Raw genomic sequence first — 19,824 nt, forward strand, 5'->3', positions numbered from 1 at the left:
CTTGATTGAAGCACGTAGTCAGAAAACAATATCAATTCCGATAAAAAACGCGTCAAACGGAGAATGCTTTCTCAAATACCAAAATCTCTCTGGACTAGAAATTCCACAATCTATCCTAAAAGTTGAAAACAATAAAGCAATCTGTCTAATTACAAATTCATTTACGAAAGATAAAAAATTGACTATCACACGACCTTTTGAAGTTGAAAATTTGGAAAACTATGAACTAGTCCCTCATTCAAAATTCACCTCATCTCCAAACAGAAATAACTTGAATAATTTTGAAGTTGACCAAGCTAGATTAGATCTTTCAACAATTAAAACCGAACACATGAATTCCGAAGAAAAAGAAGCAATATTAGAACTGATAAAAGAGTATGCAGACATTTTTCATGTAGACGGAAATAAATTGACATTCACAAATCAGGTCAAACATGTTATCAGAACAACCGATGAGATTCCAGTTTATTCAAGAAATTATCGATATCCTGTTGTTTACAGAGCAGAAGTTGATAGACAAATCCAAGAAGTGCTAGAACAAAAAATTATCAGACCCAGTCATTCAGCTTGGAACTCACCAATTTGGATTGTACCCAAAAAACGTGATGCATCCGGAATACAAAAATATAGAATTGTGATAGATTTTAGAGGAGTAAATGCAAAAACTATTGATGATAGATTCCCATTGCCAAATATTGCTGAAATCCTGGATAAATTAGGAAGATGTCATTTTTTTTTTTTTTTAAGATTACGTCCTAAAGACTCCAGTCATGGAGTATAAGACAAGTCATGTTATTACATAATAATTCTAACACTAAGTAGTTCAACCTAGTTTAGGTTTGAAAGGAATTCTTGTACACTATAAAAAGCTCTATCAACTAAATATTTTTTAATTTGTTTTTTGAAAATCTTCAAATCATCATTACTTTTCAAGATTTGAGGTAGCTTGTTATAAAATTTCCTACCAATATAATCTGGTTTTTGTTCAAATAACCTACTATTGTGACCCATTATATGATAATCTGCTCTGTTTCGCGTATTATACTCATGAACATCTGAATTCTGGATCACACCACTCGTTTTCACATGCATTACAACTTCATATACATACAAAGATGGCACAGTTAATAGACCAAGCTTTTTAAATAAAGGCCTACAAGAGTCTAACCTATTCACTTTCTCTTGATTTGGCAAGTGGTTTCCACCAGATTCAAATGCATCCCGATAGTATTGAGAAAACAGCTTTTTCCACAGATACAGGTCACTATGAATTTCTGAGAATGCCTTTTGGATTAAAAAACAGCCCACCTACATTTCAAAGAGTACTTAACAATATCTTGAGAGGTATTCAGAACGAAAAATGTCTTGTCTATCTAGATGATATAATAATCTATTCTACCAGTCTCCAAGAACACATCCAAAGATTGAGAGAAGTATTTGATAGATTACGAAATGCTAACTTTAAAATTCAGCCAGACAAAACAGAGTTTTTAAGAAAAGAAGTAGCTTATCTAGGACACATAGTCACACCAGAAGGAGTAAAACCAAACCCAGAAAAGATAAGAGCAATACAACAATTTCCTATCCCAAAAACTACTAAAGAAATCAAAGGATTTCTAGGACTGTAAGGCTATTACAGAAGATTCATAAAAAATTTTGCAGATGTAACAAAACCACTAACAAAACGCCTAAAGAAAGGAATCAAAATTAATGTTGAAGATAAAGATTATGTGAAATGCTTTGAATATTGCAAAACCCTTTTGTGTTATGACCCAATTTTACAATATCCTGATTTTTCATCCGAATTTTTATTAACAACAGACGCTAGTAACGTATCAGTAGGAGCTATCCTGAGTCAGAAGGAAAATGGTGCTGATTTACCTATAGCTTATGCTAGTAGAACCCTCAACGAAAGCGAAACCAGATATTCGGCAATAGAAAAAGAATTATTAGCGATAAGTTGAGCAACCAAATACTTTCGTCCCTACTTGTACGGCCAAAAATTCAAAATTTATACTGATCACAAACCATTGCAGTGGCTATTCTCAATAAAAGAACCAAATTCCAAACTTCTTCGCTGGAGATTGAAACTAGAAGAATACGATTACGAGATTTGTTATAAAAAAGGAATTTTGAATCAAAATGCTGATGCTCTATCTAGGATCCAATTGAATAATAATGATGTTATTCCAGGTCCTTCAAGACAAAACACAGGTGAAGAAGTAGATAAGATAATAAACGAATCTATTCAAATGCATTTTTCTGTACTTGACGATCTATGATAGGAAATGTAGACGACAATGATGTATGTGACAATAACATTGACATTCGAGAAGAACAACATGACTCTGACGATCAAACAGTGCATTCAGACTATTACAGTAATGAAATGATTGGAATTCAAACTCTTGACGAACCAGTAAACTTTGCCAAAAATCAAATATTACTAAATCTAGTGGAATACAATCCACGAAAAGTAAAAATACAAAAACTATTTGATAACAAGTGCCGAATTATTGTAGAAATTTCTGAGAATAATTTTGAGAAAGATGTAGTAGAATTTGTAAAAGAATATCTAGTCCCGAATGTAAAATATTGTCTATACTTTGAAAATGATTTCTACAAAAAATTCACTGTAGTAATTGCCACTTATTTCAAAAATACGCAACTCTAACTAGTACGTTGTATGAAAAAACTGATTGATGTCACAAACGAGGAAGGAGATAAAAGAGATAATCGATAACTATCATGTCGGAAAGAATAATCATCGTGGAATTCAAGAAACTTATGAGCAAATTAAAAGAAAGTACTACTGGCCAAATACTCAAAACAGAATTCAAAATTTCATCAATAGATGCGTCATTTGCTTAAAAACAAAATAGGAAAGAGTACCCTTGAACTTGGAAATGAATCTCACCCCCACTGCTTCAAAACCACTTCAAACTATTCATATTGATAGCATTACTTTTGACAAAAGAAAATTTTTGATGATAATAGATAGTTTTTCAAGTTATGCACAAGCCTATCCACTTGCTGGTGCACAAGGAATTGAAATAGTTGATAAACTACTGGATTTCTTCAGTTATCACGGTGTTCCAGAAATTATAGTTTCAGATAATGGCACAGAGTTCACTAATAATGTGGTGAAAGAATTGATGGCACTTCATAAGATAAAGGTTCACTTTATCAGCACACAGCATCACCAGTCAGACGGCATGTGTGAAAGATTACATACAACCCTTGTAGAGCATATTAGACTCCTTAATAATCAAAGCTCAATTCAAAGACGATTCTATCGAGAGAAAAGTGAAACATGCAATTGGATTGATTGGATTGTGGCAATCTCTACGGGGAGATAGTGTTCAATCAGTATAAAGTGTTCGAAAAACTCCAGTCGAAAAGGACAACGCTATTGTGTGATTTGAATTTGACAGTGATGTACTTCCCAAGTTTACTAAGCTATCTTATCATACAAATAATTTCAAAACTGAAAGCATTCTCAAGAAAGCCAGTAAAGCTTTACTCATTGAAAATATTCAACGTGTTAGGAAACAACTGAGTACTCTAGAGTCAAAATTAATCACCTTCCACCACACCCTCAGTAACTTACTACACCCCCTCATATGGCAACGTCTTGAACAATTAGTGTATTTCCGTACTGAAACTGACAGAACCCTTAAAACTAACAAACTAAATAAGAAATTTGACAACCTTCAGATCAAGGACAGTAAGACTAGGAGAGTAACAACCGAAAACACAAGTAGGAGAGTTGTACACAATCTTTCAAGCCACAAATTATCAGAAGTTGAAGAAAATTTTCTAAAAAAATGTTTTAATTTTGCAATCACCCCCAAAAACTTACCCCATGAGGAAATAATATCCTCTATTGAACCAAGTCTTAAAGATTTGGAACACATTGGAGCAGAGGAAATCAGACAAGAAATCTTTCATATTCGGAAAAAATCGAATCCTCCCAAGCCCAATTTACCGAAAGAAATCACAGCCTTGAAACCCATTTCTAGAGATCCCTCCATAGTAATCTTACCAGCTGACAAAGGTAACTCCACAGTAGTTATAGACAAAACCGTATATAACGAAAAACTAGAGAATATCCTCAAAGATGCAGCCTACAAGCCGGTTCAACGAGACCCCACAACCTACCTTGAGAAAATTACAAAATCAAAAATCAAACAATCCGATATCGACCCAGATACCCAACTTGAATCAATTCCCAGAGAGAAATCTAGTAGGTGCCCGAAAATTGATGGCCTTCCAAAAATACACAAGCTGGATACACCACTCAGACCAATTGTGAGTGCTATTAACTCACCTACCCACAAACTTGAACGTTTCATAGCCAACCTCATTCAACCAGTCATAAAAGAATCACAATCATATGTGAAAAACTCCTATGATTTTATCAAACAAATAAAAGACATAACCCTAAACTCGGGGGACTTACTAGCAAGTTTAGACATCATTTCCATGTACCCCAACATCCCTGTTGATGAAGCCCTAATCATCATGAATCAAAATGCACACTTTTCTAAATCAATCATTGACCTGACAAGCCACCGCCTGAAAAATACATATTTCATCCACAATAACCAATACTACAGACAAATTGAAGGTGCCCCCATGGGATCATCCCTCTCTCCAGCCATAGCCAATTTCTCATAGTCATCTCTTCATGACTCATTTTGAAGAAGAAGCTTTCAGTAGAACAAAACTGAAACCAACCCTTTGGAAGAGATATGTAGATGATATCTCTATCATTTGGCCTCATGGAAAGAATAACTTTTTGAATTCCTCAATCAGCTGAACCAGATACAGCCCAAAATACAGTTTACTCTCGAAATAGAAGAAGCTAAACTACCGTTCTTAGACATTCTAATCACCAGAAACGAAAATGGCAATCTGAAACACTCTGTATACAGAAAACCAACCCATACAAATAGATACCTCAATGCACTATCTCATCATCACCCCGCACATCCCTTCTCTGTAGTCAATAGTCTAATCTTTCGATCTATCCATCTCACCGACGAAAAAAGCAAAGAAGAAGAGATCAAGACCATCAAATCCATACTGAATTGTAATGGTTACAATAATGGAATTGAAAAATCTTTGAAAAAACAACTGACACCTTCGAAACCTGAAGAAAAACTCAAGGAAGAGAAAGCATTTAAAAAACCGTCCCCCTTCCATACATCAAGGGTACCACCGACCGTATCCGGAGAATACTGAAAAAACATCAAATCAAACCTGTCTACAAACCTTTCCAAACTATTTCGAAATTCCTGAAGAAGCCCGTTCAGAGATTAGAGCTAGAATATCAAGGCGTTTACAGCATCCGTTGCCTGAATTGTGACAAGATGTATGTAGGTCAAACAAATAAAATAATTTCAGCCAGGATAGAGGAACACAAACTGAGCATAAAAACCAAACAATCAACCTCAGCTCTTTACAACCACGAAAAGAACTCAGGGCACAAAATAAACTTTAATAATTCTAAACAAATAGCCAATATTCAAGATTTTCGGGTTAGGATTGTACAAGAGGCTCTGAAAATAGAGAAACAAGGTAACCTTAACAAAAGGAATGACAGTACAAATTTCTCTTCTCTTTGGAAAATCATTCTAAACACATCACAAAAGCCAGACACTTCTCCGGGAATTCCATTCACCCAGCAGCGCCAGGCCGAGCACGTGGAAGAAGTAGAGGGGAGGAGGTACTCCCTTCGACCACGAGGAAGAATTTCGAAGCACAGGCAGGAGTCAGTGTAGCATTAACTGCGCTCCGAAGATGTCATTTGGGATAATGGCGAAACGTCAGCAAGTAAGTGAAACTGCTTATCGGATGTACCCGGTTGATAATTTACCATATATATAAATAAGGTAATATATAAGGTAATTTGACGGTGGGTGTGATTGGGGATCCTGCTCAAATTGAAAAAACTACTTTACCATGACTTCAACAGTTTGGTACGCCATCTTGGATCCGCCATTTCTAAGGCAACTTCATTTTTTTAAATAGGAAGGTGGTCATGCGATACATGATTTCGATACGGAATTTCAAGAACAAATGAATGGCGAAAACCGCATATCGATATCGCAAACCGATTTGAAGATATTTACATTATATCAATACTATTACATTATATCAATACTATTCAAAGCAGAAAGGAGAGAAAAAAGTATGAGAACGGCTTAGTATCTCATAAAAAATGTGATTCCAAGGTGAGTGTGATTGAGGATTCTACTCAAATTCAAACTACTAATGACTTTAAAAATCTGGTCCGCCAAGTTGAATGCACCTTTTTTTTAAATAGGAAGATGGTCATGCGATAAATGATCAATACGAAATTTCAAGGCAAAATGAATGGCGAAAACCGCACATCAATATCTCAAACCGTTTAGAAGATATTCACATTATTAATCAATACCACTCATGTATTCATTCCATTCATTTCTGATATGCATGGTATTGATTAATAATGTGAATATCTTCCAAACGAATAGTACATATTCACATTATTAATCAATACCACGAAGTCATGTATTACCACCTTCCTATTTAAAAAATGGCGGACCAAACTTTTAAAGTCATAGTAAAGTAGTTTTTTCAATTTGAGTAGGATCCCCAATCACACCCACCGTCAAATTACCTTTGTTTATGAGATATTGAGCCGTTCTCGGACTTTTCACCCACTTTGTATAGTGATATCGGAGTACGGAGGAATTCCTTTTCCTTTCATATTATCCTTGAAATGCAAAATTAAAAAAAAACCTTGGGTATACATCGACGCGCAGTTGAAAAAGGAATATTCCTGCCAAATCTCATCGAATTCTATCAACGCGTTTGGCGTGATTGCGTTACATACATTCATATAGATAAAAGAAAATCCGAGTTAAAACATAGACCTCACTACGTTCGGTCAAATATATATGATTTATTTGATGAATAAAATATAATGGATTATTTTGAACAAGAATGAGCTGTTAATATAACATAAGATATAGAGTTATGCCTCTATAGAAGGCAGCGGCAAGGCAGAGGATCAGCAACTTTGTAATCCTATCTTTCTGCAATTCCACTATAACGTGGACTTCACTTACTTTTCAATTATTTCAGCAATTTGTTCCGGAGTGCACACTGAAGACTTGATTTCATCAACGTTTTCTTGCACGAAAAGCATCTTTTCTCCAATTGTATTCAATTTCATTTGATGCTGTATTTTTGATTTGTTTCGTTTTATCAATCTAGAATCAATTAGAAAAGGTTATATTAATGAAACTCGTTGACAATAAAATATTTGGTAATGAAAACAAGTATTTAATGTAATAAATGAATGTTTAGAATGTTTGTATGTGATATTTTTCATGTTTTGATTCAGTAAGTCCAGTCAGACTATTTTTTCAGTTTTCTACATAAATTTGTAGTTGTCCCAGAAAAATATGTCAAAGTCTTCAAAGAGAAATAAGAAACTAGCTGTTGTGTGTTAGGATAGAAAAAATAGCTCATTAGTCTTTATTTAGGCTAGATAGCTATGGCACTTTAAAAAAAAAATCAACAAACAAAATTCGCTGTTTATATATAAAAAATCGTACTTACTTAGTGGTCTTTTTTGAAAGCTGTTGAGCTTTTCTACTGTTCGGATGCGAAATCTGTTTAACTTTCAATTCAGGTTTCTTGACACTTTTTTTAGCCTGCAATGAAAAAATACTGTATAACATATTGATTTAAAATGTTCAGAATGTCTTTGAAAATTGAAACGCAATGCATTTTCCCCACCAAATATTCTCACCAAAAACGTAAAATCAAAGAGAGAAAGTACTGTATGATTTTTTTAAAATTAAACTATTCTAATGACTTGGAATTCAAAAACTGAGATTATTTAGCTTAATATATCTTCTTCTGAACCAATCTGATATTGAATGTACTCAATATAAAATACTAGATTATCCTATTCCCATTTTGTTTTTACTCCATATTGCTGGAAACTTAGTCAGCCCCCCCACCCCCGTTCTTCATCATCATGAGAGCTTTGACACCAGGTAGATGTGTATATAAACGGCACTGAGACACTCTAGACCAACAGTTGCATTCTAAGTTTTTGTTTCTCTCACGTAACATACACACTATATCTCAATGGACAAAAATTTACGAGCGCTTGCTTTCACTTGCCATCACTACGATTTTTGTCGAGTGAAGGCGAATGGCCAGCCAAGCATCAACAAATTGTCAAAATGCAGTGTGGATGTCAAAACCAACGTGCGGCTTCCGACTTGGCGATAGTGTGGACTATGCATCAAAGGTCTCAACACTAACGACACTCTAGTACTAATATTGTTATTAGTATTCGTATTTAGTAATAATAATACGGAATAAAATGCGTAATTCGCAATAATAATCCTATATTGGATAATAATAATAATAATGCATCCAGTAATTCAGGATATTCATTCCATGACCGGCAGTCGCCAGACAGACTTTGTCGAAGTTTAAAACTTTTAAAAACACAAATAACCTGAGATGGCTGCAGATAGTTTGTTTCATGTGGCTTTGTGGAAGCAATGCAATTCCAAATTATGAAACAGTCTCAAACTGTTCCACAAGTCCACTGGTTTCATCACCTCTCAGTGAGTACAGAGGGTAGTTGATGAGTTTTTCACGTAACAGCCTACAAAACTTCCTATACTCCAGCTCACTAACACAAATCAGCAGCCTGTGTTAGAAAAATGTTCGTAAGGCGTAAAGAGTCTGTAAGGATTAAAAAGGAGTCCGTAAGGCGTAGCTTTACATGTGCTTTCGACAGTCTGGAGGAGGGCAGGTCAATGTTGCCTCGTCTTCTGGTATCGTGGTGGTGCAGCTGGCCCCTCTCCCGGAAGGCAAGAATTTCACTCCTTAGGAGCCGTAGGGAGCTATACATGTACGCTACTGACTGTAGACTCTCAGTATTCTCAGACGTTTGAAAATTGGCCGGCAGTGCTCCAGGTTAATCCTTACAGCTACCCGCATGGCCTCATAGTATTATTCCACAGCTTATATGACTATGGGACAGCCCATAAAAGGCTGAAATAAAGTAGTTGGCAGGCACATGTCACTTCAGTTTCCACATCAAAAATGTCAACCTGGCCAGTCGGTTGCACAGCATGCCAATATGTCGCTCCCATGATAGAGTGGGGTCCATCACAAAACCCAAGAGTTTAACCTCCGCCTCACCACAATCTTGCGACCACGCCTCAAGGTACACACAGTTTATTTGATCCAAACCATTGGCTAGCCTCTTCTACAAGTAGATTTGGCAGGGCAACAGCAGTTTGGGGGTCCTTATCCTGTGCCAGTAGGGTGGTGTCATCAGCAAACAATAAGGCTCTTCCATGCACACTCAAGTCGTTGATCAACAGAGGACCAAGAATCGATCCTTATGGCATTCCATATATCAACTCCCTTCAAAGTGATTCCACACTATTCAATGATGTCACCTGCAATCTATTAGAGGAGTAATCCTCCATGGTTCCTAAGGGAAATCCACGTATCCCCAATTTCATCTTACCCAGCAGTATGTCATGCAAGACACAGTCGAATGCTCTAGTCAAATCACATATAAAGCAACGGAGACCGACTAGCTGCCCTCCATACCAACTTCACTAGATAACGTTGTTCTCCTGTAGTAAATCTCCTCTGACGGAACCCATACTGGTGAGGTTGGAAGATGGAATTCATACAATACAATATTCAATTCAATTTCATTCGATCCATGACCAGTCTTTACACTGGATAGATTTAGTCACAGAAATTAAAAAAACATAAACGTTCATGAAATTTACACTAACTATCGAGATGGCATGTCAAAGAGATAAATAAAATGAGTGATCTCCTCTTCACTCAAGGAATAGAGTGGAAGTTTATCTCTTGAATACTTGAAGTTCTCCCACTAGAAGCACATCAGCGCCGTGGTCGTCATTAATAAGTCATTCTAGTCCCGTCTCGAGTCGTCGATGTGGGCAAGTCATCTCTTCAAAATACTCTTGCAAGCTGTAGTAAGGTTTCTTAGTCAGGAAACCTTCAAGTATATTTTTAAACAGGTTTGTGTTGTCCAATGTCTTCAGTTTCGGTAGGCTGTTGTAGATCTTTGTACAGATATATCTATGTCCGCACTGAGCCAGTCTGGATCGAACCGCCAACACGTGAGCATCATTCCTTCGCCTAGTATCGTAATGATGATATTGCTGGTTTCCTTGAAAAACACTTGGCTTTTTTCTTACAGTTAAACTTGCTTCCAAGATGAAAAGTGCAGGCAGGGTAAGTATGCCAGCTTCCTTGAACAAGGGCCTACAATGCGCTAAATAGGGTTGCTTTATTATGGTTCTTATGATTCTCTTTTGTAGCAATAATACTCTTTCCATATGCGGGCTGTTTCCCCAGAAAAGAATTCCGTACTGAATGATGCTTTGAAAACAGCCATAGTATACTTTCATAAGAACTGCCCTGTCGAGAAGTGGTTGAAGACAGCGCATCATATAGCAGACAGCTGTTAACCTAGTCGAGAGACACTCAATATGTTGCTACCAATCCAGATTATCGCATTAGACACTCCCAAATATTTTACACTCTCACGCTGGAACCCTCCAATTTAAACCTAGGAGTGCTTTCATGTTTTTTCCTATTATAAAATTGTAGGATATTAGTTTTTCCTTTATTAAGCAACAGCTTATTTGAATGGCACCATTCACTTACTTCGCTCAATCCATCTTGTGCTCTGGCCCAAAGGCTTTGTTTATCATGGTCATGAATCAGATGGCTAACATCATCCGCGAAAAGCCAAATATTACCTATAGATACATTTTCAGATAAGTCATTGACATACAACAGGAACAGCACTGGTCCCAAGTTAGGTCATGAGGTACGCCAGTATTCATTGGTGGTGAAATAGTTGATTTGTAGGTTCGGGTTGTGCCATCATGTCCTGAGTTTCTAATGCTAACAATTTGTTTTCTATTTTTCAGGTAAGAGGTTATCCAATGGAGCGGTTTCCCCCTTATTCCCATTTTTGCGACTTTTCCACGAGGTTAGAATGTGATAATAGGTCATAAGCTTTTTTCATATCATAGAAGATAAAAATTTGTTCTCCTAGTATCACAAAGTTCATTTTTAAATTGTTTATCTTCCAATTCACGGGCACACAATGGGAGCCTGTTGAATATTTTCAGGGTGCGAATTGGAAAACTGATGTGTGATCTGGCCAATTGCGATTGTGGCAGGTCTACATCATTACGCATTCTAGTAAAATAATCATGAACCTGGCCTCGAGATTGGCAGGCCTGATCTGCCTGTGTTGGTTGTTAGAAAAATCGTCTATTAGTTTTTTTGAAGTTTAAGTAGTTTTTCATGACTAAAGTGTTTCAAGTTGAGTTATTACGTAAAGGTGTGAATCTGGCGAGTCACTGAGTGTATAGTCTTCAAAATTGACACCTATTTATTGTTTTGATGATATTGTCAAGTTAAGTTAACCTCAATATCAACACTGTGCAAGTGTCCAATTGTTGGAGAATCTTTTTCGCGCGGGAATGAACTGAACTGAATTGAATAGAACTGAGCCAGTTCTAGCGCTGTTTTTCGTGTTGTGCTATCAATCTGTTGATGATAAGTTGAAGGTGAAGGCATCGCCTTATCTTATCCACCTGTCACTTCCACGTGGAACGGCTGATAATGTAACTAACGGCATTGTTTATTTCTTCTATCTCGTAGTATAGTTGAAGAATGTACAGTATAATTTCTATTATGAACTGTATAATATAAACATCTCAAGCTACTGAATTCTTCCCTGTGGTACGGAGTCTGGGAAATTCAGTATGATTAAAACAATGACAAGCAAGGGCAACCCGGCGCTATCAGTTGACTCATTCAAATACTCATTCAAATACTCATTCAAAGCGGGACCTGTATCCTCAAATTGTTTGGGTGAAATTGTTTGGAGATGCTTAGCTAGAAATTGCAATGCTAGTGTAAGGACGGACGCTGAAATTGTTATTCTTAAGAGTAGAATGGGAACACATAATCACGAGAAAGTGGTCATGGATACGCCTCCTTCTGCATCTAGATTACATAGCGTAAGAACACTAAATTCTTCAATCACAAGTAAAACTCCTACAAATTCAATGAACAGTCTACCGGAAAATTTGACTCCACATTTGGATATATCAGCAAAATCAGATGGCGAGCTTCCTGAGTCCTTGCTGGAGGAGGAGACTGCATTGGATAACAGCCTGAGAGTGATAAAATCGGCGGCTACTGAACTAAAAGTGAAGGACTCCTCTTCGGAGTGCTGTCCACATCTAAGGCAGGAGATTCATAAACTTCGGGAGGTTCTCGACAAACGTTCAATAGAGTGGGAGGCAGCTGTGGATCGTGCTGCTGACATGGAGAGTAGCCTAAATAATTTTAGAGTAAAATGTAGGTGTGGAGAATCTCAGGTTGACGTTTCTTGCAATACTGAAAGTACTGATTTAGGTAGTAGAGAATCATCTGTAAAATTTTCTGTTGATGAAAATGCTTTTTCCCTAAAAGAGAAAATTAAACATCAGAAGTTAGAAATTGAAGGTTTAAATGATCAAATAAAGAGAATGTTAATTTCAATTGAAACATTGGAAGAATATAATCTTTCTCTTCAAAACATAATATCTCAAAATTCTTCAAGACTAAATCGCTTGGGTCCCAAGATTAAACCAATATCAAATAGATCGTATGCCTCAGTAACTGGAAAAAATAGAACATTTCGAAGAAATATTGTGAATAATTCACGGGATCTGAGAGATCTGATTTGGGAGAGACTGCCGGTGGGCTACACATGTGAGGCATACGTTGCACCAGGAGCAACATTTGAAATAATTTCGAATGAAATGCTTTCTTGTAGTAGACGTCATAATCTGGGTGTAAACGATTGGGTAATAGTTAGGGCGGGCACTAATAGTGTGTCTAACAGGTTCAAAAATAGCGATATTGAAAGTTACATTTGTAAGTTGAGTAATCTAGTAAACTTATACGGGAATTGTAATTTAATACTGTCAACTGTACCGTATAGGTATGATTTAAGTTTCAATTCGGTTGAGAATGAAATGATTGATTCACTTAACAATGAAATTCGTTCATTGTGTAATAAAAATACTATCCATCTAATAGATATATGGTATCTTGATCCTTCCAACTATACTAAACATGGACTGCATATCAATAAAAAAGGAAAACAGAATATGAGCAAAAAAATAGCTGCATTAATTGGAGAGTGTGACAGAGTAAAACCAAACATGAATAACTTTGTTGTCCCTAAAAGTATTAGCCTAATCGTGCACTTAGTCATGAAAAGCATTCTACAGGAAAATCTATTGACAGTCAGAGCAATGTGCAATCTTCTCTGATAATTGCTGATGAAACTTTAGGATCTGCTAACGATTCTAGTAACTTTGACAGCGCTCCTATTGCTCTAAATTCGTCATTAGTGGAGCATTTAAATTAGTAGCACATGACAAAGATGCTTCAAGCATATCTGCTGTAGATTTACAATTAAAGAATCCTACTCGAACGAATGTTATTGACAAAGGGTCTGATATTGTTATGATTTCAAATTCTGTTGCTAATAGTTCCTGTAATATAACTAGGTATGATGATTATAACAACGAAAAAGTTAATTGTTTTTCCTGGGAGGTACAGGGTATTTGTAATAAGTTTGACTATTTGTCTCTAATTTGTACTAATTATAATATAAAAATTCTTATGATATCCGAGCATTGGATTAAAAATACTGATTTGGATTTCACATATCTGCCTGGATTTAAAACTGCCTCTGTTTTTTGTAGATCAGATCGTACAAGGGGTGGGGCAGCAATTTTTGTTCATGATCAACTAGAATTTAGGAATCTTGATCATATTAGAGACATTTCAATTGAAATGGTATGCGAAGTTGCCGCAATTGAACTTATAAGAAATAAAATCATAATTTTGACAGTTTATAGGCCCTATAATAGAAGTGTGAATTATTTTAATGATTTCTTAGCGTGCTTTTATAATGTATTATGTGCTGTGTTTAAAAATGGTTACAATCTGGTGATTGGCGGTGATTTTAATGTAAATTTGATAGGTCACGATTGTTTCAAAAACGACTTACTGAACTTGTTTGAATGCTTTGGTTTGAGTGTAACAATAAGGGATATTACTAGACCTGGTCTTGATGGAGTTTCAAATGGATCGTGTATAGATAAAATTTTAACTGATATTCATAATAGTCTATGGTCATCTGAAATAATTCACACTCTTTTTTCTGATCATGATGGAATTCTGTTAAGGCTTAATTTAAATAATAGGAATGTTAAAACTACTGCAAATAATAAGTTTAGATTAATAAATGATGATAATGCTAGAATCTTTGTCAGTTATCTTAATTCCATTAATTGGCTGGAGGTCTACTCCACACTTAATTATAATGATAGATACAATAAATTTTTCGAACTTTTCATGAAAGCTGTGAATGGTTCTTTTCAATTGAAATCAGTAAAATCTAATAATTGCAAACAAAACAGTGAGTGGTAGTAGTCTTAAAGCATTAAAGGTCAAATGCGATGGCCTTTATCATTTGTATAAAACCTTCAGAACACCTGAGTTACTCTCCCTCTATAAAGAATCTAAAAAGTTGTACAGGCATGAAATAAAGAAGACAAGAATTTTGTATCATAATGCAATTATAAGTAGTTCTATTAATAAGAGTAGGGCTATATGGAAAATTGTAAATAGTTTCACAAAAAATAAATGTAGTAATAGAACTTAAGTTGATGATATAACCTCTGAGGACTTTAACAATTTCTTTTGAACATATTTCGCAGTTGAGCCAAGATATACATGTTAGTGTTGAAAATACAGCTTTTTATTATAGTAAGTTGACAAGACCAAGTGTGAATTTCTCTTTCAAGCCAGTGACTGTTGAAAAAGTTTTCCATACAATTTTAGGTTTAAGTAATAGTAAGTGTATGGATATTTATGGACTTAATGCTACGATTCTGGAAATAGAAGAAGAAGAAGAAGAAGAAAAAATGCTTTATTGAACAGTATTTTCATACAATGCAATGAAATTTGTAACACACATTTACGGCTTGATACTTTTTGATCGTCAGCCGGAAAGTCGGTAAAATGTTGAAACTAGTGACAATAACAATGAAAATAAATCAATATCAAGCAATAGAGATGACTATAACTTGTAATAATCGAAAACACAACAAAAATCTGAGAAAAAAAAGCATAAAATACCTCGAGAAATAAAACAATAAGAAAAATAATAAATTTCAAATAATGCTAGCACTGAACTTATTCTAACAAATAAAATCTAACTTTTTCTTTATTTTGTTAAACTAAATTCAACAGTTTGTTTGCTCTCAAATAAAACCTCTGGGAGGTAGAGGACTCATGAATTTGACCTATTGTAGATAAATATTTTTCCCCAGAGCATGACAAAATACCCTACCAGTTGAAATCCTGGACTAGTTCTCGCCTATATCTCCAAGCGTCCCTACAATAAGAAGCTAATCTCTTCCAATCTAGGCCATTCATATAAGACATAAATACTTCTCTAGAGAGTACCGCCGCCCCTAACCATTTAATTCTCCATTCCTTCAAACATGGGCATCGCCCAACAAAGTGGAGAACGTTCTCAATTTCTTTTAAATTACACATTGAACAAGTATAGTTCCTATCTGACACCCATGGCTTATAGTTCAAATCGATCAGCTCGCCTCTCGCTTTAAACACCCATCTCATCACCCACAAATCACAATTATTGCTCTTATGTAATTGTTCTCACCCAGTTGTAGGTTCAATGATCTATACAATGAATGGAAATGGCCTGCTTGTGCGTCCTGTAAGAATTTATCCCTGTGAATTATGCCCAAGCCTGAGAGAATTTTCTTAAATTTATTACTCCAATTAATATTGTCATTATAACTTATCCCTATATCATTACACAATTTTCTCCAATCTTTAAACCAGAAGACTCTCTTTTTTATTACTTCTTCCACTAGAAATCTTGGAAGTCGACCTTCTTTCATTTTCATAACTTTTGTAATATAGTTGTAATGCAACCTGAGACAGTACTCAAAAAGAGGTGACAGTTCTGTCTCAATAAACAACATGTAGTTTGGGGTGTTTATAGGAAGCGAGAACACTTTCTTAATGAAAAATCTCTGAAATTTTCTACAGTATCATACTGTCTATAGCCCCATACTTGAGCTCCGTAACACAGAACTGCCCTTGCGCAAGCTTTGAACCATTTACATTTAGCTGTGAAATCTATATTATCACTATTTAAAAGACCTCTCCAAGCCAAATTCACCGCAAGTTTAGCCTTATCTGATTTTTCTTTCAAATGAGCTTCAAATTCAATGTTGGTGTAAGAACTACCCCCAATATTTGTATCTATTTACACATTCAATCTGCTCATTTTTAAATGTCCATTTCTCACACCCAGCTAGTTTTCCTCCATTCCTAAAGACCATTATTTTCGACTTATCTAGATTTACTTTTAAATTCCACATTTCACAGTACCTTTCTAAATTATTTATCATGTACTGAAGCCCTACTGGAGAGTCAGAAATCAAAGCTATGTCATCAGCGTACAATAAGACCCGAATCCTCTTACCATTTATCAATAGTCCTCCACCCAGTTCATCATTTAAATAATTTAAAAACAAAGAAAATAGCAAGGGACTCATTAAGCAGCCCTGTCTCAATCCTGATTTAGTTTGAAAACGTTGTGAGAGACCACCCTCTCCAGACCGTTGAGTGCACCATACTCTAGCAGAAGTATCCTCATTTAACGCTCTCAAAATAGCCAACATTTTTGTTGAGAGGCCCATATTACTAAGCTTATATAATAGAGATTTTCTGTCTATTGAGTCAAATGCGGCTGAATAATCCACGAAAAAACAGTATAATTTACCTCTTTTTTTAGCTAACTGAAGACTAGCGATAGATGTTAAGGAAAATATATTATCAATAGTAGAGTATCCCCTACGAAATCCCGCCTGAAACTCGTTTAGTACGTTATTTTCCTCCACCCAGTGATTAAGTCTATTTAGTATTAACCCTGCAAAAATTTTGAAGAATGCTGTTAAAAAACTGATACCTCTGTAATTACCTACTACGTTGCTCTCACCTTTTTTAAAAATCGGAAAAATAATGGAAGACTTGAAACTACTTGGGACCCTACCTATTGTAAATATTGTATTGTAAATATTCAGTAATCTATCTAGCATATTGGGCGGCGCATTCTTATAGAACTCAAAGGGAATTTGATCTTCTCCTGGCGCTTTGTTATTTTTTACTGATTTTAAAACTATATTCAACTCATCCAGACTGAAGTCACTATCTAATTTATCATTATAAATATAGGGTTCCGCATATAAACAAGACAATGCTAACATTTCAGGATTTAATAGTCGACGGAAATACTCTACCCATTCACGTGGATTTATTGAATTATTTACAATTTTTGATCTAATTTTAAATTTATTTAGAGCATGCCAAAAATCTTTTGGGTTTTGGGCCGAGGAAATATTATTCAGGAGAGCCTTTTGATAACTCTTCCTCTTCTCGTTACACATTTTTTTGTAATCATTTACAAAAGAAAAACTTTGTTTTAGAAATATTGATAATGTGAGTGTAATTGTTGTAAAATTGTATAATTCCGTTTGCTTGAATGTATTGCAAGTGTACATTAACTGTAATAATTGGGAGAGAGAATTTTATGAAATGAATAATTTACTGTTGCAAAACGCAGATGAGGGATTCTTGGTTTTGGGGGATAAGAACGTGAGAATAGGTACAGAGCAGAGATTATCGAGTAAGATGAGCCAATATGTGTCGGATAGATTGTTAAATAATAGAAATTCCAAAGATAAAACAGTCAATAATAAAGGCCGGCGTTACTTGGAGATGTGTTCAGAATTAGGATTTATTATACTAAATGGTAGAATGAATAGCGATCTAGAAGGGGAGATGACTTTTGTGGGAGCAATGGGTGACTCTGTGAACGATATAGCAGCAATTAGTATGGAGTATTTCAATTACGCATTGGATTTCAAAGTCGTCTCCCAGTCATTTTCTGATCACTTTCCAATCGAAGTTATATTAGACGTAGGTAAGAAGCCAGGTGATAATTATCAGTGTTTACCTCTATTGCCAAAACTGTCTTGGAATAAGTCTATTTCTGAAAAATATAAAGATAAGATAACAGTACGAGTAAATAATGATTTATTGTTGAATGAAAATGTCGAGAAGGCATGTCAAGATTTGTCAGAGTGTATTCGAAGTGTAGCTAAATCTCTTGGATCCGTTCGAAGCTTAGATAGGTACAGAGAAAAACAAGCATGGTTCGATAATGAGTGTTGGAAAGCCCGAAATAAGGTCTTATCTTTTCTAAATCTGTACCGCCGATTCTGAAAATAGCAGCTGATAAAATAAGTGAGGTACTGGCTTTTTTATTTAATGATTGTATGTATCCTAAAAAGTTGAAAAATGTAAAAGTTTTGTCTATACCGTACATAAAAAGGGTTCTAGAAAGGAGAAAAGTAACTTCAGACCAATTGCTATTGTACCTGTTTTTTCCAAGGTTTTTGAGACTTTGATTCATGAACAGATGTCATCTTATTTTGAGTCCAACAATATATTCACGCATAAGCAATTTGATTACAGGGCTGGTAGAAGCACAAATGATCCTATTGTTGGTGTTGTTAGTGGGGTTATAAGCAACATGGAGTCCGGTGATTCTGTAAGTCTGAGGTCATACGATTTTTCAAGAGCTTTCGACACTGTTCAGCAACACATATTGGGAGATAAACTGGGTTTCTATGGCTTTACACCAGGCGCAGTGCGACTTGTTTTATCATATTTGACTGACAGAAATCAGTTTGAATACAAGGATGGGGTTTTGTCAAATAGCAGATTGGTAGAGTTTGGCGTGCCTAAGGGTTCTATTTTAGGCCCTATTCTCTTCCATATCTATATAAATGATTTGCCGATTAATATTGATGAAAACAGTCTGGATGGTTACCTTTTTTCTGATGACTTTGGCTTAAAAATTAATTGCCCATCCGAGTTTGATCTTGAAAGAGAACGAAACCATAGTTATTTTATTCTAAAGGACTGGTGTGCAGCTAATAATCTGTATCTCAATAATGACAAAACCTCTGATATAATTTTCAATTTCAGAAAGCAGAAGGATGCTACACCACTCAAGTTTCTAGGTTTTGAAGAGTGGAACTGTTCTTGATATCTTAAGCTCCTTGGGGAAGAATTATCTCCAGAATCCAAACAGTCGTTTATTAAATTACACAGTGGTACAGTTATAAAACATCAATTATTGACTTCATTACCACAGTTGAAATTCCATACTTGTTTCCACATAGAAAATGTTTCCATGTGACAAAGCTCACCAATGAAAAATAAGAAAGTAAAATGAATTTTTATTTTATTCTATTATTTTATTCAATACTATCCACTACCTATCCAACTTGTATTAAATATAAAAAATACAAATTAAAAACAAATATTGTACTTACCATTTTAAAAATACAGTATTTCAAATGATTGATCACTAATTTTTTTATTTTACAAATTCAAATGACTTTTAAGATTCAAGTATGAGAAAATGTGCACATGTATGTTATTTTATTTTAGAAACCAAACTTTAGCTTTTAGGTTATCAATGCTTTTATGTTGTTTTTTTACAAACCACTATCGGTCTCAGTCAGCACCGTATTGCGCATGCGTTAGTAATGG

General features: G+C 35.3%; 1 protein-coding gene across 1 annotated transcript in view; it reads right to left on the bottom strand.

The window, feature by feature from the left end:
- The window catches only part of LOC111048613 (translation machinery-associated protein 16 homolog), a 28,917-nt gene extending 9,093 nt beyond the window's left edge, over window positions 1-19,824 (bottom strand). The window contains exons 1-3 of the mRNA XM_022334536.2: window positions 19,605-19,824; window positions 7,615-7,709; window positions 7,119-7,262 (exon numbers count right to left, since the gene is read on the bottom strand). Of these exons, the coding sequence (XP_022190228.2) occupies window positions 7,119-7,262; window positions 7,615-7,709; window positions 19,605-19,607 (242 nt within the window). The 5' untranslated portion in view covers window positions 19,608-19,824. The remainder of the gene's footprint in view (window positions 1-7,118; window positions 7,263-7,614; window positions 7,710-19,604) is intronic.

The sequence above is a fragment of the Nilaparvata lugens genome, chromosome 1 (genome assembly GCF_014356525.2).
Source record: "Nilaparvata lugens isolate BPH chromosome 1, ASM1435652v1, whole genome shotgun sequence".
NCBI classification, from domain to species: Eukaryota; Metazoa; Arthropoda; class Insecta; order Hemiptera; family Delphacidae; genus Nilaparvata; species Nilaparvata lugens.